The sequence below is a fragment of the Piliocolobus tephrosceles genome, chromosome 4 (genome assembly GCF_002776525.5).
Source record: "Piliocolobus tephrosceles isolate RC106 chromosome 4, ASM277652v3, whole genome shotgun sequence".
In the NCBI taxonomy this organism is placed as follows: Eukaryota; Metazoa; Chordata; class Mammalia; order Primates; family Cercopithecidae; genus Piliocolobus; species Piliocolobus tephrosceles.
Genome location: NC_045437.1, coordinates 62430913 through 62454857, shown reverse-complemented (window position 1 = coordinate 62454857; position 23945 = coordinate 62430913). Strand labels below are relative to the sequence as shown.

The window sequence follows — 23945 nt, the reverse complement described above, 5'->3', positions numbered from 1 at the left end:
GCCGGATCTCAGCTCACTGCAAGCTCCGCCTCCCGGGTTCTCGCCATTCTCCCGCCTCAGCCTCCTGAGTAGCTGGGACTACCAGGCGCCCGCCACCTCGCCTGGCTAATTTTTTTTTTTTTGTATTTTTAGTAGAGACGGGGTTTCACCGTGTTAGCCAGGATGGTCTCGATCTCCTGACCTCGTGATCCGCCCGTCTCGGCCTCCCAAAGTGCTGGGATTACAGGCTTGAGCCACCGCGCCCGGCCGGCTGAGTTTTTATTAGATCTGAGCTGTTCAATTTCAACTTCTGTTTAGGATCCAACCTCACTCTCAGGCAAAGAATAGAGGAAATGATACCAATGTATTTATCTGTCAATAAACACTTGGTGATTTGAATATGGTTAAGGGATTCCTGTAGTTTGCCCCCCTTAAAAGTGAACTTTGTCCAAACATGCTCTAAATATGTGTGTGCGTGTGTATGCATCTGTGCCTTGGCGAGGAGCAGTCGTAAAGGTCCTCTTAAATTTCACCTAGAGACGGACTACTTCCCACCTCAACCTCTGAGGTCAACATTAGCCTAAATACCAAAGCCAGATTAAGACGCTACAAGAAAACTACGGAACAATATCTCTCATGAACCCAGATGCAACACTTCTAGACAAAACTTTTCCAAATTGAATCCAAGACCATATTAAAAGGACAAAAGCATCTCAGTAGTTGCTTGGGGACTGGGGGAAGGGCTGGATCCCTATCTTGGTTGTGGTGTCGAAAACCTATCAAATTGTTCACTTTAAAAATGTGCCGTTTATTGTATCCCAACCATACCTCAATAAAGCTGTTTTTCAGAAACATTTGCCCATGTAGTTTTGCCTTTGAGGTGAATGAAGAGAAAAACGAGTGAAAACAGGGCGTCATGACATTTTGTTCTTTAACGTGTATATATTCGCAAAACGCCCAAACTGGTAACTTTGGGAACACAGGTTCACGCAGGAGAAGGGCTGCTGTCTGGGCAGGACTGAAACTCGGGTTCCCGAAGTCGGACTGCTCGGGGGCCACAGAGAGAGGGGGAGAGAACGTCGAGGAAGAGGCAGAGCTGAGACGGACGGAGAATGGAACACAGAGCGCGGCCGGGACAAAGGGGCAGGCCAGACCGCCGTAACAGAGAAACCAGGCGGTCCGCTCCCGGGATGCGGTCTCGGGGGCGAGTTGGCCCCTGAGGCCCGGTGACCCTTCGCCCGCAACCAGGGCTAGCGCCTGTGTGCGCCCACGGAAACACCCGACCGACTGGAGAAAGAAAAAGGGGTCAGGGGACCTCCTTCCAGCTCTACGCGCCTCTCATTCAGAAGTAGAGGTCAGGAAAGGGGAAGGACGGAGCCCCAGAGCAACAGAAGTCAGGCAGTGCCAGGGACACTGAGGGCGGAGCCAGGGGAAGGCTGCCGAGCGCGGTCCTCGCTCCTCCCGGTCCGGGACGGGCCCGAGGCCTGGATCCGCCTTCCCCGTGCCGTCCTGGTCAGGGCCCCGCGGGGCAGCCATGCCGGGACGTCTGCTGCGGGGCCTGTGGCAGCGATGGGGCCGTTACAAGTACCGCTTCGTTCCCTGGATCGCGCTGAACCTAAGCCACAACCCGAGGTGAGAGGACGGGACGGCAGAACGAAGGGCGCCTGCCTTCAGTTCCCAGACGCCACCACGGCAGCGGGACGCGAGGCTGACTGCCTGAGGCGGATTGCGGGCCTGCTATGGGCAGGCCAGGGAGGGCAGGGACTGAGGTGGGCGGGCCGGGTGGGCGGGGACTGAGGCCGCGGAGGGGTTTAAGGACCCTGGGCTAGAGGCGGGCGGGGCCGAGGCTGGTGGAGTCAGAGGCGAACTGGAAGCCTGAAGTGGGCGGTGGCTTCAGGTGGGCGGGGCCTATGTCCTCTTTCCCAGTGTCCGCCGCGCTGCCGAGCCCGCCAGGCAGGGCTTGCCAGCCGGCGGTGTCTCCTGTTTTATATTGCGTTCGGCACTGACTAGGGACCTTGTATCTGGGTAAAAAATGGAAACTTTTTTAAAAGACCGCTCTTACCGCGTGAGAGTGCGTGGCTTTTTCTCCACCAGGCCTTAATTAGGTGCTTGAATTTCCTCAGAAAAGCCAAGCCAGGGTTTATTTTCATAGTTCATACAAGTACTTCACGTGGTTAAAGAAGCCCGTCCCGGCTGTGAGAAGAGCGTGGAGTAGCTTGCGCCTTAAGAACGGGCAGAACGCCACTCAAAAGCAAGTCGGGATGGTGGGTTTCGGATTGGGGTGCGTCCCGCAGGCGTTATTAAGGGCTCCCCAGTGATCAGCTCAACACCGTGCTCACCAAAGAGGCCGACCGGGCCTCCCTGAAGTCAGTGTCCGAAAAATAGGGAAACAAAGCGCTTTCCCGAAGGTTGCATACTAGGGAAACAGGAGATCAGTTGTATCATGACTACGGAACCGTGGCGGGAATTACAACCTTTTTGTTCAAGTAAAAATAATGCAGTTAGTACAAAAAGATAATGATTATGGAAATAAGAGATGCAGTCATTGAAGACGTTAGTACTCCTGGAGAGAGTGTCACAAAGTATACGATGTTGAATTTGTCTTTGAATCTACAAGGCCATTTTTAAAAAGCAATTTCATGTGAGGTCATTCATTCTCATTGTGATGACATTCAGCTTGGCTGTTGGGTGTAGTACGGGATAGAGCTGAACTTAGTTTCTGCCTCTGGCTCTCCCACTTACTGGCTTTGGGACCTTGGGCAAGTTCCCTAACAACTTTGCTTTCCTTGTCTGCAAAAATGGAATAATGTAAGGACCCCACAACATATGGTATAGAATGGGTCTTTTATAATTACTGGCTGCTTGGGTGGGAAGTGTTGGGAGTTAGCTAACTAGAACTCCCCCAAGCAATTCTTTTCTGAACTTAGTTCCCAGCCCTTCACACACATGAGAATAAGCTTATAGTTCCTTAAGGCCAAGAACCCAAAAAGTATGCAGATAAGTTTGGCTTTTACCAGTTGAAGGGTAGTGAATAGAACTTTTCCCATTTTCAGGACCCTCCGGTATGTTCCAGAGGAATCCAAAGACAAAGTTATCTCAGATGAAGATGTCCTAGGAACGTTACTGAAAGTTTTCCAGGCTCTGTTCTTAAATGATTTCAATAAACAATCAGAAATCTTGACTATGCTTCCAGAATCTGTTAAATCAAAATATCAAGACCTACTGGCAGTTGAACATCAAGGGGTGAAACTGCTTGAAAACAGACATCAACAGCAAAGTACCTTTAAACCGGAAGAAATTCTTTACAAGACTCTGGGTTTCAGTGTTGCCCAAGCAACTAGCTCATTGATTTCTGCTGGAAAAGGTGTCTTCGTTACAAAAGGATTGGTACCAAAAGGCGCAGTCGTATCTATGTATCCTGGTAACAGCACGATTAATATTATACTTTGCCAAGCCTCTTATGTATTGATAAATATAAGTTCAATAAAATACCCAGCCTTGCAATCCTTAGAGTAAGGGATTAAATTGGAAACTCGAGTTTCCATAGATTTTTATAATTCTAATTCGGAAATTAACTGTTTGTAAATTGTTATATGTTAGAAAGTATCCTGGAGTATTTGTTGGGATAAATGCACTTTTTCTTTCAAGGAAAGCTTTCCTGTCAATGTTTAAATTTAGAACATAGTATGACCCACTTTGACAAATTACTTAAAAAGCACTAGAGAAACATGTCAGTTTGGTTTAATTGATAGCTAAAAATAAAAAATGGTATGGATAGTCTAATGCCTGTAATCCCAGCACTTTGGGAGGCCGAGGCGGGCAGATCACGAGGTCAGGAGTTCGAGACCAGTCTGGCCAACATAGTGAAACCCTGTCTCTACTGAAAATACAAAAAATTAGCCGAGTGTGGTGGTGTGCTCCTGTAATCCCAGCTACTCGGTAGGCTGAGGCAGGTGAATCACCTAAACCCGGGAGGCCAAGGTTGCCGAGACTGTGCCATTGCGCTCCAGCCGCGGCGATAGTGTTAGGCTCTATCTCAAAAAAAAAAAAAAAAGGTACGAATCAAAACGTAAAAGATAGCGTTTAAACCCATAAATCACCGAATAAAGACCTTCCTGCCCTTTCTACGCTTGGAAAGTAAGGCAATTTCTTGGCACAAGATCATTTACTAGAATGCTAAATAGACTACGTTATGTGTTAAACTAACATTATATTATTTGGTATAGTGGAAAGTGCGTGTGTGAATATTTGAGTCAGATAGACCCAGGTTTTTAAAAATTCATTCTCCTGTTTTCTAATTTTACATCCCCAAGCAAGGGAGTTTCAGTTTCCTGCTGTACAAATAACCTGATTTTGTAAAAACTAAATAGAATAAATCATAATAAAACAAGTTTAATAAATTAACATGCCTGGAACATAGAACGCACAAGGTAAATATTTTCTCATTTCCTCTTTTGCCAGTGAAAGGAGAAACAGCCTTAATGTCAGACTCATCTATTCCCATATGTGTCTACATTATTTATTAGCAAAATAAATTTCTTCAAACTCTTTAGATGTTAAATCATATTCTACTTAAAAATATTTATGTTCATGTGTGTGTGTATATATATATATGACTTTTAAAAGCTGAGTCTAAAATGTGTTGTTCCTATTATCATTAACCAAGATAGCCATATTCTATTTTGCCGTGTGGATGACCTGGTTCTGTGCTCCATCTGCTACTGGGCGTTCACTCTTTAAAAGGGAGAAAGTAACTAAACAGAATGTGATTGTGTTCCAAAGAGGGGTTCTTACCGCAGTGTTTATGATTTTTCATGTTGCTGTAATATTTCTTTGTCTTGTTGTATAATAGGTACAGTATATCAGAAATATGAGCCGATCTTTTTCCAGTCCATTGGAAATCCATTTATTTTTAGATGCCTGGATGGGGTACTCATTGATGGGAATGACAAAGGAATATCAAAAGTTGTGTACAGGTAAGTGATGTCCATGTTCAAATTTAATTATATGAGACAGAACCACACTTATCACAATGATTATGACTGACAGCATTTGTGCTTTATTTATTTTTTATAAAAAGAGATGGGGTCTTGCTATGTTGTCCAGGCTGGTTTCAAACTCCTGGCCTCAAGCGACCCTCCCATCTCGGCCTCCCAAAGTGTTGGGATTACAGGCTTGAGCCACCACATCCAGCTCAGCATTTATACTTTATTTTATTTTATTTTTTACTTTTTTACTTTTTTTTTTTTTTTTTGAGACAGTCTCACTCTGTTGCCCAGGCTGGAGTGCAATGGTGTGATCTCTGCTCACTGCAACCTCTGCCTCCCGGGTTCAAGCAATTCTTCTGCCTCAGCCTCCCAAGTAGGTGTGACTACAGGCATGTGCCACCAGGCCCAGATAATTTTTGTATTTTTAGTAGAGATGGGGTTTCATCATATTGGCCAGGCTGGTCTCGAACTCCGGATCTCAAGTAATCTGTCTGCCTCGTCCTCCCAAAGTGCTGGGATTACAGGTGTGAGCCACTGCACCTGGCCAGCATTTATACTTTAAATAAAATTCTGTTTAGATAGCTGCTGTGTAACAACTCAATTGATTATACAAAAGCCTTTTTTTTTTTTAAAGAAAAAAAGCACTTGTGTAATTCTAGGTTAATTCTGTATTTTGGAATTCTATTTTAAGATACAGATCCATTAGCTAATGCTTTCACCTGTTTCAGATCTTGCAATGGGAGGGATCGACTCGGCCCTTTAAAAATGAGTGATAGTACATGGCTAACGTCAGAAATTCATAACCCTCTGGCTGTGGGACAGTATGTCAACAATTGTTCCAATGGTAAGAAGGCGTCATGGGGCTGTGAGACGCGATATAGCAATGGCTAATTCTACTCCTTTGTCATATGACTGAGTGCCAAGGGCAGTTGAGTATAACATATAATAAGCTAGTCAAGTCCTTAAGCAACTATCACTTTTGGGCAGACAATATCAGAGAATTAGGGGAAATAATGATATACATTATTTAGAATTGTTTACTATTTTTCTTCTGATTTTGCAGTGAATATAGGCAATTGATAACTGCCCTTTGATCATTATTATTTTAGCATTTTAAAAATAGAAATTATTATGTCAGTACTTCAATATAGCCTTATAGATTGGCTAGACTAGTATCTGCTTTCTTTTGCTAAGTTTGTGAGTTACTATATCTTCTTTAGGAGTTGACTTTCCCATAGGTAAAAGTTTGATTGTTTGACTACATTTAACATGGGCTTCGTCGTTAGTGAGAAATGAAGTCCAAGCCTGACTCGTTTATTAATATTTAACCTTTAACATTTCTGAGCCTCTATTTCCTGATATATAAAAAGTAAACAAGAAAACATACATATATGTTTATTATGTATGTTGGTATATATTATCTAAACATATATGTTTATTATATATGTTGTTTATGCAAAAAGTAAATAATAAAAAGTTTTATATATGCCTTATTTGCTTTTTGAATATTTGATATATTTATGATTTACCATATATGTATCTGCAAATTAAGTAAATAAAATCTAACAGTGCCTGGAACATGGTAGTAATTATTTTGAGCATGTTTTGATAATTTAGAAAAACAGACATTAAGTGTCATAATTCAGTTCTGTTTTCCATGACCTTGTATAATGGCTCTTTTTCTAAAAATTATGTGCTTGTTCCTAGACAGAGCAGCTAATGTCTGTTATCAGGAATTTGATGTGCCTGCAGTTTTCCCTATAGAACTGAAGCAGTATCTTCCAAACATTGCCTACAGCTATGACAAACAAAGGTTCGTTTGCTAAAAGAGCATTTCATATCTTCTGCTTATGCTGTACTTAAAAAATATATAGAAGAAAAAGCTATATAGAATTTGGGGTAAGATTTTTTTTTTTAGTGAAAAATTATAACTTAGATTTTTATGTTCACACCTTAACCTGTTAATGTAGGCTTATTTGAAATTTAAAATTTTCATTTAACTTCGCTCAGTCTGCTTATTTTTACCCATTTTTATTCTATGGCAATACTTCATAAGTATCCACCTTAAAGTTTTTTCAGATAATTCTGTTGTTTTCCCTACCTACAAAATCTTCAAACATATTTTTACTTTATTTCTAATATCATGTTCTCTACCTCATAAGAAAGCATCCAAAAGAGGCCAAATTACACTATGATTTCTTTGCCAATTTCACTATTAGGTTCTTAATAATGAAAAAAAGGACTATATTCAGAAGACACATATTTTAACATAGCATTTATTTTCTGTTCATTCAGTGGAAAGTCTACCGAGAATATTCAAATAGCAATTTTAAAATATAGGTAATTCTGGAGAGCTAAGAGTTCTTTCTTAACAGTGCTGTAGGAAGATATAATCTTTGTATTATTTCGCTGAGTTGCTAGCAAACTTTATTTTATATAGGACCTATTAAATTGTCCTTCTAAGATGAATGACATGAAAACATGAACTATTCTCTATACTTAAAACTCGAGGTCAGACATGGTGACTCAAGCCTGTAATCTCAGCACTTTTGGGAGGCCAAGGTGGGTGGATTGCTTGAGCACAGGAATTTGAAACCAGCCCAAACAACATGGCAAAACCCCTTCTCTACAAAAAATACAAAAATTAGCTGGGTGTGGTGGTGCGCACCTGTAGTCTCAGCTACTTGGGAAGCTGAGGTGGGAGGATCCTTGACCTTGGGATCAAGGATTGCAGTGTAGGTTGCAGTGAGCCGAGATGGCACCACTGCACTCCAGCCTGGGTAACAGAGCCAGATCCTGTCCCAAAACAAGAAAAAAACAAAAACAAAAAACTTGATAATTTTTGCTTCTCTGCATGTGTATGTTTGTGTGTTTAACAATTAGCTTTTCTTAGCCATATACTCTGGGGGATGATGTTATTAGAACGTTGAATGTGTATATATAACAACATCTAGGCTGGGTACAGTGGCTCATGCCTGTAATTCCAGCACTTTGGGAAGCTGAGACAGGTGGATCACAAGGTCAGGAGTTTGAGACTAGCCTGACCAACATGGTGAAACCTTATCTCTACTAAAAATACAAAAATTAGGCGTGGTGACACACCTGTAATCCCAGCTACTCAGGAGGCTGAGGTAGGAGAATCGCTTGAATCCGGGAGGCGGAGGTTGCAGTGAACCAAGATCATGCCACTGCACTCCAACCTGGGGGACAGAGTGAGACTCCATCTCAAAAAAAACAAACAAACAATATCTTATGATGTCTAGGAAAAAGCATTTTTTAAAACTCTAACTAATTTTAAGTAATGTTTTCATTTTTCAGAATATAAGATACAAATGAACACAAGAAAAACTATAATGTAATTTTTAAATCCTTTTTGTGATACTAGTTTTGGGGGCCTAAACTTAGAAACAGTGTTTTCAGAAGTAGTCAGTTGTATAAACATTGATTTGTGATTTTTTAAATGATATAGATAATATTCTTTAGAATACCTGCACCAGGGATAAGAACTATTTCCTCGTGGAAATCAAATGCATAAACTAAAATGTAAGAAACCTGAGTAAAGTCACATCTGTAAAAGCCATGTTGGTTATATTAAAAATATGAGCTTATATTTGTTAATGCTCTACCTTTTGTATATCTTTCTTTTTGTTTTCAGCCCACTTCGATGTGTTGTTCTTGTCGCACTTAGGGACATCAGTCAAGGAGAAGAGCTTTTTTCAAACTACTACACAATTGTCAGCTAACTCTGTGAATCAGAAATTATTAGGTTTTCTACTCATCTATTAATTCTAAGTGTTTATTGTTAATCACTTCTCTGAGTTATACCTGTAAAACAAATATTTTGAGACTTAATTGGAATAGGAATTTTTTATGTTTTTGTCGATATTATATTTATGTTCCAATTTCATGATAAAAGCTACTTGCTTCATTACAATTTCAAATTTGTAATGCAATTCCAATTTTAATTGGTTTTCACCTAAATACACAATAGCTTATTAAATTAAAACCTACTCTTTGAAATTATAATTTCAATTTTTCTTTTGTTTATTTTGTAAGCTCTGTGGTGGCTTATAAAATTGTAGCCAGGCATCAGCAGTTCTTGTAGTACTGCTGATGTGTACAAACTTCTGTAAAAACTTTATTTTTACAGAATTGAGTAAAAAATATCTATTGTGTTGCCATGAGTAAATTGGTATATGTATGTATAATGAAAAGATTGCTGTAGCTGGGTAAGGGGAAAATGTGAGGTCATTATACTATTTTCTTTACTCTTTGAACATTTTCACACCAAGGAAAAGGTGAAAAAAAGTGCAAGATGGTGTTGGTGGGAGGAACACTTATTCCCCGTGTCTCATGTCTTCATGTGGAGGCTTCCACTAGTAATGTTCCTAGCCTCTCTCTCCACCCACTGGAGGAAGAGTGACATCCTGATTATGTTTGGAAAATAACTAAGCACCCACGTCCTATACCCTCCTAGTTCCTTCCCTGTGGACTCTGGCTGCCAGCAGAAAGAATGTGTCCTGGCAGTTCTCTGCCTTGTGCAGACAGGAGCCTGTAGCCAGCCCAGCCAGTGACAGAATGAGTCTAGAGGTGTGATATATTGGCAGGCCAACCTGGCTGCAGCCCTGAAGCTGCCTTCCCCAGTTTTATTAGCAATAGTTACTTTGACCTCCATCGACCTGACTCCAGCGCTCTCAGTTCCAAACTTGGATAGGAAGGAGGGTGTTCTTCACTGGGCCCCTCAGAAATTCGTGGAACCTATATAACCAGATCTGACCACCTTCACTTCCTTACTACCAGCTTTACTCACCTCGTTTATTGCTATTTCAGTAGCCTCTCAACTGCCTTCCTTGTTTCCACTCCTGTCCCCCTTACAGAACATATCACCAAGTGTGATTCTTTTAAATGAAAGGCAGGTATTGACATACGTATGCTCAAAACCCTCTCCCTATGAAGTCCTTCACATGCATGATCTGCTCAGGATCTCAGAGCTCCTCTCCTGTTCTCCCCTTGCTCACTCCACCCCAACCCACACCTGCCTCTTGGCCACTCCTCAAACCTGCCAGGCATATTCCCACCCCAGGACTTTTGCACTTAGTTCTCTCTGCCTGTAAACATCTTCCCCCAGATAGCCGCATAGCTTGTTCTCTCCCTTCCTGTCACCTCAGTGAGGAGCGTTGCCTCATCACGCTATTGAAATTTACAATCCCTCACTGCCCCCACCCCGATATATTCCTCATTCTCTTTAGCACTTACCACCAGCAAACATACCATAGATGGAAATTATGGCCAAAATGACTTCTAGTAACACAGATGGAACTAGAGATTATCCTACTTCCACAGGCTTTTCCATCTCCTAAAGCCTGAAATACTATGAGCTCTCACATGGCACTTTGTTGCATTCTTGATGTATTCAGAATATGTGTGCTTGTCCCTGCTCTGAAGGCACTTCTGTGCATGTGTCCACCACAGAGCCCTATGCGCTAAGGTCCTTTGGTGTCTGAGAAGGAAGGAATGTGGTTTTAGTCAAGTAACCAAAGCAGAGGAGTCAAGGTTTTTGCTTTCCTTTTATCCCCTTCTTGGCCTTGTACAAACTTTGGATGTCTGATCACTGCATCTTAAAAACGGAACTACATAAAGTTCTGGTCTGAGCAAATGAAATATGGGGACAAACTTGTGAAATAAGGCCAAGATATGAACGTTACCTTAAAAAGATGTTTAGGAAAGCTATGACTAGGGTCAAACTATGAATCGTATGGATAAGAAAGACTAGTTGACCATAAATGTAGTCTGTCAAGTAATATTTGACCAAATTTCAGATCTGTCTTCCTAAAAGACAGTTACCTAGAACACTGTTTGAAACATAATGTTTCCTGAATTAAGCTAAAAGTATAATCCTTACTTTGGGATTTTTTTTTTTTTTTTTTGAGATGGAGTCTCGCTCTGTTGCCCAAGCTGGAGTACAATGGTGGGATCTCAGCTCACTGCAACCACCGCCCCCAGGGCTCAAGCAGTTCTCCTGCCTCAGCCTCCTGAGTAGCTGGGATTACAGGAACGCACTACGTCGCTCAGCTAATTTTTGTATTTTTAGTAGAGACAGGGTTTCACTATGTTGGTCAGGCTGGTCTTGAACTCGTGACCTCATGATCCGCCCGCTTTGGCCTCCCAAAGTGCTGGAATTACAGGGGGACTTTCATTATAGATGGAAAACTATTATAGAGGATTTAAGGAAAACATTTAATCTACCAACTTCACTATATCTTATTTACTGCATCTAAAACCAATTTAACAGTGGTATAGTATCTACCTATTTGCTATAGCTTAAGATTCATTAAATAAAATATCTACTTTTGGCAAATATTCACACAAACCAAGAAAAAAAGATTCCCAGATTTTTATTTCTGGAACTGTACACCAGGTATTAAAGTACAACAAATACAAAATAATGCTCAAAAAAATCAGTGTTTATGTACAAATATTAAAATCAATGCAACAATAGCAACTTCCTCTTGAACATCTGATACTGAAACTTGTTCTGATTGTCACTAATTTATCTCATACTCACAGGGTACTTATTTCAAACTGGGACAATTAGAATCACTGGTCATCTAAGAGGAATATTAATATCTACCATATTTAACAATAAAACTAATAGTTTCCTCCATTTAGTGAAAAAATTAGGAACTTTTTTAAAAAACATAGTAACGTCAATATTTTATAAATTATTTCATTTTCCATTTGTAGACAATGTGCTTTGAAACTCTGGGCAAACAATCTCCTTGGTGGTCAGGTTTATTCGTTAGTTTACATTCAAAGTTGAAATATTCACTAGAGACTTTGGTTAAATTAAATAGTATCACTAAGCTCTATTAGATCTGATGTTCTCAAATATTTATGACCTTCAACATTTTAAAAATTAAAAAGGAAACGATTGCACAATTCTTTGACCTAATTGTACAGATTTTAGTATTTTTTAAACAGTAATCTACATCCTTCAAGTAAATTCAGCAGCTGACCATGACAAGAGGAAAACTAAACATTTAAAAAGCTAGCATGAAAAAGATGAAGTACAACTAACAAATGTATTGCTATAATCACAGCACCAGTTACACTTCTAAATGAATCCACTGTCCCCTTCAAATTCCCTGTACATAAAAGATATATCAGCCAACACTGCAACTGCTCACCATGAATTTTTGGTTTGTTCATAAGAAAATAATGTGGCAAAGGAAAAAAAAAAAAAAAAAAAACCAACAAAAAGAATTTATCACAGTTTCTTATAAGAATTGTGCTTAACACTTGATAATAAAGGCATTATTGTTTCTTCATGTGATTGCAAATCAGGTTGTTTTCTTGCTTCCAAATGCAATTCTTTTAATAAACAGTAACAAATTCTCTGTTAAGATGTTTAAACTGAGAGAAAAAAACAGTAAATCCAGCTTTTAAAATTCAATAAATAGCTATTTTACATGGATAAAGTCATAGTGGTACAATTTATGAATGTCACATCAAGCATGCACAAAAATGGTATTATACATGGCCGAAGTAGTCAGAAAATATTGAATTAGATCTAAAAAGATATGAAGAATTTACACTTATATACAAAAATCTTGCAAATTATTGCCTCATTTTAACAAGGAATTAAAAGTAAACATTACCAGCTAGTTAGCACTCTCTAAGAGGCTAAAATCAGATTGGCATTTAAAAATCTATTAAACTAGCTGGAATTTATTTTTCTCTCATATCATTTTCTGGATTTTGGTCAAAAATCTTTAAATAACTAAAGTGTCCATTCAACTTGCTGATAATCAAAACTTTAGATAAGAAACACTGTTTCCATCTTATATCAAGACCCCAGCAATGCATAGATAAACTGAATATATTACTGCATCAGCTACTGAGAATGGGCATGTTCATTTAAGTGCAACTGGTATTAGCATTCAGTCATCTTTGTGTAAATTATTTATACAGACCAGCCACTGTAAACCCAGAGTGAAAATTAAAGTTATAACAATGGAAGATATGGCCAGTATCTTACTAAATTATAGAAAGTGTACTGATTTTTAATAAAAGAAATAAGGTTCAAAGTTTAGCACAACAACACAGCAATAAGAAGCTAACAACTTGGATAAAAATATAAGAAAGTAACGCAGAGCCCAGGCTACCCATTATTTACTGTGTGCATACAGGAATGCTATACTTCAGATGTATAAATTAGAGACTGATTTTAAGTTATTAATTTAACTACTTTTTGTCCACTGTGCTAAACTAAATTTTATACTAATGTGCTACTGCGTAAACACTTCAAAGCAATCTTCATTAAAATGCTGCAAAGAAAAACAAGAATACACATCATCCAAAACTAAGGATGTCATTGCAGTTCACAGTTTGTATAATAAATACCCTCCCTTTCGATCACTACTAAGATCACTACATCCTATCTACTCATCAGCACAACCTTGAAGCAACTTATACTTACAAATATTAGCAATGCAGCCAAACATTTAAGTTTTTTGCAAAGCAACTAGTAAAAATCAAAACTTGTAATTAAGACGGTGCAAAAAAAGGTAATTCTCTATTTTAACAGTACTATAAAAGCAAAGATTACATCCTAATACTGTATTACATACTGTTTGATTCACCTTATAACTTAAAAATGCATGTTTATAGCGCAAAAATGGCCAAAGTTTAGGACAATGGCTTCTCATTCACAATATTTGGAATAAAAATAAAACTGAGTTTGAGATACATCTGAATATCTATCAATTTTTAAAACTTAAAAAGTGGTAATGTACCATTCTATTTCAGATAGGAACTCACATTATTCTTGCCAACTGTTCAAGCTTAACAAAAAAACTTAAATATACTTCAAGGTTCTACTGCATTAGGTATAAAATCTAGAAGTCCCTCTAAATATTAACACTTTGAACTGCAGTGCTACAAACAACTTAAAAGGTGTCCCAAAATGTAAACCATTGAGTGGCAATATCCTAGGCTTTGTAGACTGTGCCTCCGCAAGTCAACTGCCTCAGGATAAACTAAATTATCAATGACTGGTATGATTTTTAAGATTACAATCTTGACAATGGTGGACAAAACCCCATCTGAGTACCACATCTTCAAATGCCAAATTTGTAGCCAATAAATGAAGTTACACAGAAATCTCCTGGCAGTAACATGACCAATTCTGTGTAAGGTAGCCCTGGTCTAGAATTTTGAAACAGGATCCAAGCAAGCGTCTTCATTATTTGCACACAGTTCCTCGTGCTGGCTTCCATAAAGATGGACTTGCTGTTTTGTAAACTGAAGTGCTCTAGTTGAATAACATGAGAGAAGTTTCCATTTTTAAAAAATCCTTGCATGTTTGTGCAGTTTAAAGAAACCTACCCCTGCTTTTATTAAGAAAATAAAACCAAAAAAATGCTACATTGAGCAGGGATCGGGATCGGTACCTGTAAACATTGTTATTCCACTGCATCCATTATGGCAAAAGGAATTTACACAAAAAGAGGCCACACCATTCAGTTCAGAACATCTGTGCTGGTTTTGAGCTGGTGGCCTCTGTCTACAGGTTTTAAAATTGGGAGTGAGGGCAGTGGGGAACAGAAAAGAATAGAAAAAGAAGGGAGTGGGGAAGAGGTATTGGGAGATGAGGAAGAGAGAAGCAGAGCTTAAAGCTGCACCACAGAGTTCAATCTTAGTTCCCAACTCTGCTGATCATAGTTCATTTCCACATTTATGGATTGAAAAATGAAAATACTCTTGATAAATCAAGATATAGTTCTATACATACTGACATCACTGATGTCATAGTGAGAAAGGTTCAAACTTCCAGTGAAAGACTATGCAAACCTGACAGCTCCCCTCAAGTTTACTGGTACTGCACACGCAGTTCTGGGCTCCTCACTCAGGTCACTCAGAGTGTAGGGCCGCGTGCTGATGCAGAGCATGGGCACTGATGAAACCATTGGTCTCGTTGGCAGAGAGACTGCCAAAGTCAGCCACAGAAACAGCCATTTTGGCACTGGTGATGTGATGTGTGTGATTTTCAAAGTCCACACCCAAGTTATTTACAGAAACTTCATTCATAAAGGATTCAGGGACGGCAATGCCCATTTTCAATCTTTTTGCTGGTCTCTCTGATTCTTCACTGCACATGTTCATAGGGTTTAGCTCCGAGTGATAAAATCCAGTCTCGAATAAATTAAAACAATCACTTTCCCCATTGCTGGGCAGGGTGAGTAACTCTTCTGTTACAACAGGCACATGATTAACTTGTCCACGGGGTGTGTTGCCCAGTGGAGGAAAGCTATCATCCAAACAATTCACATCTGTGGGGTCGCAGACAGTTGCTACACTGTTGGTCAAAGCTAAAAAGGAATGGAAAATTGTTTAAGTAAGTGGTCCTATGACACGAAACAGAGGACACAATTTTGCAACAAACTGTACTAAACACAAAAAGGTCTTCATTTTACCTGTCAAGTCACTGGCAGTGAATGAGTTGAGAATGTTTAGTTGTTGATCAGGAATAGGCTCAGGCCGGTTAGAAGTTAAGGCTGAAGCATTTACCGTCCCACCCAAAGCTTCTGTTTCATCTACTAAACGATCCATATAGTCCCTGAAAAACACACCCCAGTAATTCTATGACTGTATATCACAGTTAAAAATAAGTCTTTAAAGTCAAGGCCACAGTACTTACGTAACTCCAGGGTGATGGTTATATCGTTTTTTCCCAAATCTTGTCTGTTGAGCAAAGTAATCATAACGTTCAGATTTCTTCCACATATAGTAGAATGCTACACATTCAGCAACTGTCCGAGTTCTCACCTAATGAAAAAGTTGAATTTTTCAAAAACCAACAAACTCAACCATTTTTTTAAGCAACTGTTTTTCCCGAAACTACAACTTCAATCCATGGGTCTTATTTTCCCATTACATAGTTCTGAACACTTTTAATAAATTATAAAGTTCTGAACACTTTTATTAGTGGAATGCCTTTACATTTAATAATGAGGCCATTTTCAAAAGCCCAAGGTTTTTTTTTTTTTAAAAAATCAGAATGTATTAGTTTATAAAACAAGTGTGTATCCAAAAATTATCTTACACCTTTACTGAAAATCTTAAACACTGGCATTCTTTACTTTTCTTCACTGAGCTCTATGATTTTGACTACAGTGAGGTTCTTAACTTTGGATTAAATAACCTCTGAGGGGTCCATAAATGGATTTCATTGAAATCTATTAATTCACAAAATTATATTTAGGTATACTTTTCTGGGGAGAAGGAATGCAGCCTCATCAGATTGAGTTCCACTATCCAAAAGAGATTAAGAACCCTTGGCAAATGGATCAACAGTCTATATAGCATCTGGAATTTAAGATGACTTGTTAGCTAAAGGCAGGGCTTTCTCCCTCCAGTATGTTTGGTTTTTAGATCCAACAGATTTTGGAAATAACAATAAAATTTGAGCCTCACCAACCTGGTTCCACACCCAAACCAGGGTTCCTCTAACCACATACAGCCACAGATACGAATTCAGATGTATGAACAAAATTTTTCATCCTTATTCAATAAAGGCTTTCTCCCTTGCTTAATCAGTACCCAATAAAGAAGTTTCAGTATCTCTAACCTGACTCCTGAGCAAGTTGTGATATAAGATTACTAATATACGAATAAGCTTTTTAAACCAAGAAATACAGTATACCTTTCAATAAACATCATTAACTATAAGTCTTCGCAGAGAATGCAGGCTTCGTGGGGCCACAGACCTTTTCTGTCTTACTCACTGTTGTATCTCTAGTGCCTAAAACAATGTCTGGTAAGTGAAGTGGAAGGACGTAACTGTTTACGGAATGAATGGATAGAGTAAATTTCATAAGTCATTACAAAACTGATGGTTTTATTTTTACTTAAAAGGACAATCCACACTTCTTTAAAAATGTCTTATCTATTCACTAAATTATACGCTTTATCTTATCTTTGAGAAACATTAGATTTTCAAACGTATAAAAGTGAAATTTTCAACATCAATACTGGAAGGTCTAGCTAATGCAGTAAGACAAGAAAAACAAAAAGTATACAGATTGGGAAGGAAGAAATAAAACTGCCTCTGTTCACAGGTGACATGACTGTCTATGTAGACAATTCCAAAGATTCAACAAAAAATCTCCTGTAACTAACAAGCACTTACAGCAAAGTTTCAGGAGACAAGGTTAACATACAAAAGTCAATTGCTTTCCTATATAACAGTAATGACAATTGAAATTTGAAATTTAAAACACAAGACCATTTACATTGGCACCCCAAAATTAAAATACTTGGGTATAAATCTAACAAAATATATGCAAAATCTATATGAGAAAAATGACCAAACTCTGATTAAAGAAATCAAAGAAGAACTTAATAAAGAAATATTCTATGTTCATGGATAGGAAGACACCTCATTATTAAGACATCAGTTCTTCCCAGCTTGATCTACCGATTCAGCGCAAACCCAATCAAAATCCCAGCAAGTTATTTTGTGGGTATCAACAGACTAATTTTATATGGAGAGGCAAAATACCCAGAATAGCCAACATAATATTACAAAAAGATTAAATCAAAGTACTGACACTCCCCAACTTCAAGATTTACTATAAAGCCATAGTAATCAAGACAGTATGATATTGGGGGAGGGGGAAGACAAACAGATTAAAGGAACAGAAGAGACAGCCCAGAAATATACCCCACAGATACAGTCAACTGATCTTTAACCAAAGAACAAAAGGCAATTCCATGGAGGAAGAATGTCTTTTCCACAAACGCTAGTACAACTGGACATCCACATACAAAAAAAAAAAAAAAAAAGAAATGAATATAGACATAGGCCTTACTCCTTTCAAAAATTAACTCAAAATGGATTATAGACCTAAATGTAAATGTAAAACTATAAAGTTCTTAGAAGACAACAGAAGAAAATATAGGTGACCTTAGGTTTGGCAATGCTTTTTTAAATAGAACGCTAAAAGCATGAACAATCAGATGAAATTCCAAGTTGGACTTCATTAAAATTAAAAACTTTTACTCTGCAAACACACTGGTAAGGGAATAAAAAGACAAGCCTCAAAATGGAAGAAAATATTTGCAAAACATGTATCTAATCCAAAATGTACAAATATATACAAATAACTCCTTAAACTCAACAAGAATACAAACCACCCAATTAAAATCTCGGCAAAAAATCTGAATGAACACCCGAAAAAATAACACAAATGGCAAATAAGCATAAGAAAAGATGGTCAACATCATCCTCATGAGGGAATTACAAATTAAAACAATAAAGAGATGGTATTAAAAACTACCACAGTGGTGAAATCCAAAACACTGACACCACCAAATGCTGGTGAAGATGTGGAGCAATAGATCTCATTCATTACTGCTGGAAATACTAAATGGTACAGCCACTTTGGAAGACAGTTTGGCAGTTTCATGCAAAATAAACATATTTTTACCATTCTATCTTGTAATCCTTACTCCTTCGTATTTAGCCAAATGAACTGAAAACTTACATCCACATAAAAACCACATGAATATTTATAGTAGCTTTAATGGTAATTGCCAAAACGTGGAAGCAACCAAGATATCCTCTAATAGGTAAGTGAATAAATACGCTGCTGGTACATCCACATAATGGAATACTATTCAGTGATAAAAAAAGAATGAGCTATCAAGCCTCAAAACAAACAAAAAACCCCATGGTGAAAACTTAAATGCATATTGCTAAGTCAAAGAAGCCAATCTGAAAAGGCTGCATACTGTATAATTCCAACTATATGACATTCTGAAATGGCAACAGTAGAGACAATAAAAAGATCAATGGCTGCCAGAGGTTGTTAGGGAGGAGGGGGAAGGGACAGAGGGAAGAAGAAAACATGGGATGTTTAGGTCAGTGACACTACTCTGTATGATACTGTACTGGTGGATATATATTATATATTTGCCAAAATCAATGGAATGTACAACATGAAGAGCAAAGCTCAATGGACTTTAATTAATAATAATAATAATGTATCAATATTGGCTCATTAATTTTAACAAATGTACCACACTAATGTAAGATACTAATAATAAAAGATAAAATAATAACTATAGGGATGGAAGGGACATATGGGAACTCAATACTTTCTGGTTAGCTTTGCTGTAAACTTTGCTATAAACCTAAAACTGCTCTAAAAACTAACGTCCATTAGTTTTGTAAAAGCATAAAATACTGATCTACCCCCGCCAAATGCTTCAGAACCCTGCCTTCCTTTAGGATGAAAAGAAGAAATAAACAAAACGTATTTTAATGAGAATTATTCCAAACTATTCTAATGCACACAAATATGTATTTTGAATAGTTTCAGGTTCACAGCAGAACTGAGCAGAAAGTAGAGAGTTCCCATATATCCTGATATTCTCCCACTTTCAACATCCTACATTGGAGTAGTACATCTGTTAAAAATCAATGTACCTACACGTCATGACACATCAACACCCAAAGACCATGGTTTACATTAGGGTTTACTCTTGATAATGTACATTCTATGGGTTTTGACAAATGTGTAATAACATGTCTCTATCACTACAGTATCATCATATAGGATAGTTTCATTGCCCTGAAAATGGTCTGTGCTCTGCCTATTCACCTCTCCCTCCTGCCTCGGCCCTGGCACCAGTGATCTTTTTATTGTTTCCAGTTTTGCCTTTTTCAGAATACCATATATTTGGAAACCTACAGTATGGAGTCTTTTCAGATTGGCTTCCTTCACTTAATAATATGCATTTAGGATTTCACATGCCTCCTTGTGGCTTGTTAGCTCAATTTCTTTAGTGCTGAATAATAGTCCAGTTCTGGAGGTGCCACAGTTTGTTTATCCTTTCACCTCAAAGGACATACAGGTTCCTTCCAAGTTTTAGCAATTGTGATAAAAGCTGCTATAAACACTTTTGTGTGGACATAAGTTTTCAGCGCATTTGGATAAATACCAAGGAACAGGATTACTAAATTATATGGTAAGAGTATGGTTGGTATTATAAGAAACTTCCAAGCTATCTTCCAGCTTGGCTGTACCACTTTGCATTCCTACAGGCAATGAATAAGAGTTCCTGTTGCTTCACATCCTTACCAGCATTTGGTGGTGTTAGAATATGTTTCTAGTTGTTTTAGCAAAAATGACTCTTCCTTTAGCAACAGCTGTTCTCACTGCTGAAGAGAAATTATTTTGAGGCCACAAACCTCTGAATGGCTTGGTAAGGAAAGAAAGTCAAGGAGAAATCAGAGTGAGACTTCCTAAAAAATACAGTGAATCCACTTTCTATGTTAACTGTTCATGTGGAAAGATATGTGAATATACTATCAGCCATTCCATAAGCAGGCTGTGGTATCTCTGAGCAAATTAGTTATGTTAGAATGGTATCTGAAATGCTAAGGGCAGGGGAACGTTAGTAAGTTGTTGCTTTTTCCCTACTTAACTGACTTATAAATTAGTTGATTACATTCATTGTAACTAGTAATTTATCTGTACTAATCTCCCTAATTTACCTTATTCTTCTGTATAAGATGAAAATCTTTTCCAAAAAGCATGAGGGCATGTTCAAAGCTTCGGCATTCTTCTTCCGTCCATGCAGTCATTCCTTCTAAAAAAAAATTTTTAAATAAAATTCGTGGGCCCCCAAATTCTCTTATGTGAATCACTGATTTATTTTCAGTTAAGTTTTCCCTGTAAAAGGTCATAAACTCTCTCTCTCTCACACACACACACTCTCTCTCTGCATGCAGATTTTAGTTAGAATTACCAAAAGTATGCATACTACAGATCAAGTCTAAAATACAAAAATATAAACACTGCTTTTTTCCACTACATTATGGGATGAGAATTTAACATTGTTCTATAACATGCTTGTTTTTCTGATTAAAAAAAATTTTTTTAACAATGAGCATATTTTTAATTAGAAAAAAAAAAACTCTCCTTTATCGAGGGAAAGAAGCTCTGTTTTGGTCTTACATCGAAACCACAAGTTCTAGCCAGGTGTGGTGGCTCATGCCTGTAATTTCAGCACTTTGGGAGGCCAGGGCAGGAGGATCGCTTGAGCCCAGGAATTTGAAATCAGCATGGGCAACAAGGAGAAACCCTGTCTCTACAAAAAAACAAACTAGCCAGGCGTAGTGGCGGGCACCTATAGTTCCAGCTACTTAGGAAGCTGAGGTGGGAGGATCACCTGAGCCCAAGAGATCAAAGATATACTAAGCTGTGATCATGCCACTGCCCTCCAGCCTGGGAGACAGAGTGAGACCCTGACTCAAAAAAGACAAAAAGTAAAACCATAAATTCTTTAATTAGAGACCATAATTAAAGTATAATCAACAAATATTTATTTGAAATTGGTGTGTGGAGTGCTATACTCTGGAAATATAAAGGAAATAAGAAACGGTCCATGCTCTCAAAATAATAAATCCCATTCAATTTCCCAGCAGATGTTAATGTTGGTGAATTCCCTATCTACCTAGGGCAGAGACCTGGAAGGTCTTCAAAGAGTCATAGCCTAGACTTAAGATTAGTTATTACTCATCTGTATCTATGAAGTGTCTCATTTGGTACTGGACACCAGGTCCCCAAAGCCATTAATAGTAGTCCGTAATAAAGGTGAAAAATAGTTTGAACTAAGGAAGAAACCTGTATTTTGAGAGTTTTGAGAGTCTAATTTTTTTTCAAAGAAGCAGCTTTTCTAAGGGAGACATTTTAATAGACTATCCCAATTCGTAAGTTTAAATGTATTATTTTTAGTTTTCATACTTTTCCAAGTCATCTAGTAATATTACTATGTATTATTTTCATTCTACACATATTTAATGAAAGCTATGGTGCACGCAATCCATTTATATAATGACAAAAAATACTAAATTAGAAGCTAACCATTTTCCTTGACAAAATGTAAGAACTATAAAATGTTATTACATGATTATTAAAAATACACTTCTTGAAATAAATTCAGTGGAATATATTACACATGTTTCTTTTTTAATCTTTAATCTTTTCATTTCCTGTCTGGCTAAAAAAAAAAAACTTTTTTTCAATGAAATCATAAAACTATTCTAATTACTTTGGACATATTGTCATCTCTGGGGTCTGCTTTGTTCTGTAACTATTTCTTCCAGAAAGTAGAGGTGGCAGGGGGGTGACTAATTTGTATTTGAACAATCTCTGATACATCTAAAAATAGAGGCCAAGAAAAGGAAAAACTATTTGCTATGGAGCTGAACCAGATCTTAAAAAAGTGTTACAGGATTGCTCTGTCCCTTAGGATACTTTGCTTATTCTGATCCCCAAATGACCATCCCTGTCATGTCCCTCTCTTAAACCCAAGTGTTTCTTACCTTGAGAGGCCTTTCCATTGCAGCAGTATCTTTCGATTGCTTCCTTTATATTGTGGTTACACTTGAGAAGTTCATATAATGCCTGGGGTTGATATTCAATAAAAAGTATTAAAAGTTCATACCTAACAGCATTTTAAAAAACAGGTATAAGAGTCTTGATAAATATTGGAGTCTTGATAGACACTGAAATCCCCTCTAATTTCAGGGCATTTGAAGGTATATCTGCCCAAGCATTTAGTCTATGTAACTATCGTGCAGATTGACTCTGGTACCATGTGAGTTTGTTCATCCTCACGCTACCCCTCAGAAATCACCTGCCTGTATCATTCTGACTTTAAAAAACAAACAAACAAAAACACCAGTTCTAAGATTGAGTTTCCCCTATTTTAAATGCTTTTTTTTCTAGTTTGGAAAAATTAGTTACAGTCTGTCCCTTGATGTCATTTCCTCCCTGTCTCTTTTAGTTTTAATATAAGGGAACAGCAGCAGGCCTGGAATAACAGGCATGGCACTTCAGACTAGGATTATAACGGTCTCAGTTATTTCCATCTACTATGAAAGGTGCCACTTTTAAAAATTAGAATATATTCCTATTAAATCTGCTTGGAATTATGAACATAATAAACAGGAATAACAGAATTCAATTGAAAGTTAAATAATCCACCTTCCCAAATAAGTTTTAAGGAAGTGAAGATGGTTCAATATTAGGAAAACTTTTAATATATCAATAGCCTACATTTTAAAAAGTCATCTCGAAGCTAATTACCCTGATCTGATCACTACACATTATGTGTATCAAGATATCACTGTGTACCTAAATATGTGTAATTAAATGTTAATTTAAAAAAATCAAATCAACAGCTGCTTAAAAAGCATCTGATAAATACTCATTTCTAATTTTAAAAAGACAAAAACTACAATACTTATAAATAGATGGCTATTATCTTGCTATAATAAAGACAGTAGAACCAAGGACCAGTATTATTCTTAATGTAAAAACCTTAGATGTATTACTTCCACCAAAAGCAGGCGCCAAATCAGTGTTATTACCAAATATCTCAGAGTTACAGCTAATGCATTAAGACATAAAGCAGGAATAATAATGGTAAGGAAGGAACAAAAGTGTAATTTAATCATGAATCAAAAACCAAAAAACCACTCCATAAATGTATGCAATTATGATGTGTCAAACAAAAATGATATTACCCATAAATTTTTTAAAAAGCAAACTAGAAAACCTGAGAAACAACTGAGTCAGGTAGTTTCAACAGTTTAAGGTACATTTTTAAAAAAATTGGTATTTCTCAACATCAACAATATACAATTATAAATATTATAGAGGGCCAGGCGTGGTGGCTCACGCCTGTAATCCCAACACTTTGGGAGGCTGAGGCAGGCAGATTACAAGGTCAAGAGTTTGAGACCAGCCTGGCTACAAAAATTAGCTGAGCACAGTGGTGCATCCCTGTAATCCCAGTTACTCGGGAGGGTGAGGCAGGAGAACTGCTTGAACCCGGGAGGCGGAGGTTGCAGTGAGTTGAGATCGCGCCACTGCATTCCAGCCTGGGTGACAGAGCAAGACT

General features: G+C 37.8%; 2 protein-coding genes across 9 annotated transcripts in view; one reads left to right on the top strand and one right to left on the bottom strand.

Annotated features, from left to right (window-relative positions):
- Positions 1 to 1129: 1129 nt before the first annotated feature.
- SETD9 (SET domain containing 9) lies at positions 1130 to 20664 on the top strand. Of its 7 annotated transcripts, none has more exons than XM_023210523.1 (6): positions 1130 to 1333; positions 3173 to 3400; positions 4832 to 4955; positions 5696 to 5811; positions 6675 to 6780; positions 8623 to 8990. In XM_023210523.1, the coding sequence occupies exons 2-6, from the start codon at positions 3391 to 3393 to the stop codon at positions 8708 to 8710; spliced, it is 444 nt and encodes a 147-aa protein (XP_023066291.1). In that variant the 5' UTR covers positions 1130 to 1333; positions 3173 to 3390; the 3' UTR covers positions 8711 to 8990. The 7 variants fall into 7 exon arrangements, with proteins under 7 accessions (XP_023066291.1, XP_023066285.1, XP_023066287.1 ...); XM_023210517.2 differs by having other exon boundaries at positions 1143 to 1611; positions 3033 to 3400; positions 8623 to 8993; XM_023210519.2 differs by lacking the exon at positions 8623 to 8990 and adding an exon at positions 17087 to 20664 and having other exon boundaries at positions 1222 to 1611; positions 3033 to 3400.
- Positions 11344 to 23945, bottom strand: part of MIER3 (MIER family member 3) — a 32623-nt gene continuing 20021 nt past the window's right edge. Inside the window, exons 9-13 of one of the 2 annotated variants that reach the window (XM_023210515.1) lie at positions 22363 to 22444; positions 20530 to 20624; positions 15667 to 15794; positions 15443 to 15585; positions 11344 to 15337 (exon numbers count right to left, since the gene is read on the bottom strand). In XM_023210515.1, the coding sequence (XP_023066283.1) occupies positions 14880 to 15337; positions 15443 to 15585; positions 15667 to 15794; positions 20530 to 20624; positions 22363 to 22444 (906 nt within the window). In that variant the 3' untranslated portion in view covers positions 11344 to 14879. The remainder of the gene's footprint in view (positions 15338 to 15442; positions 15586 to 15666; positions 15795 to 20529; positions 20625 to 22362; positions 22445 to 23945) is intronic. The other variant, XM_023210516.1, reaches the window with a different exon arrangement.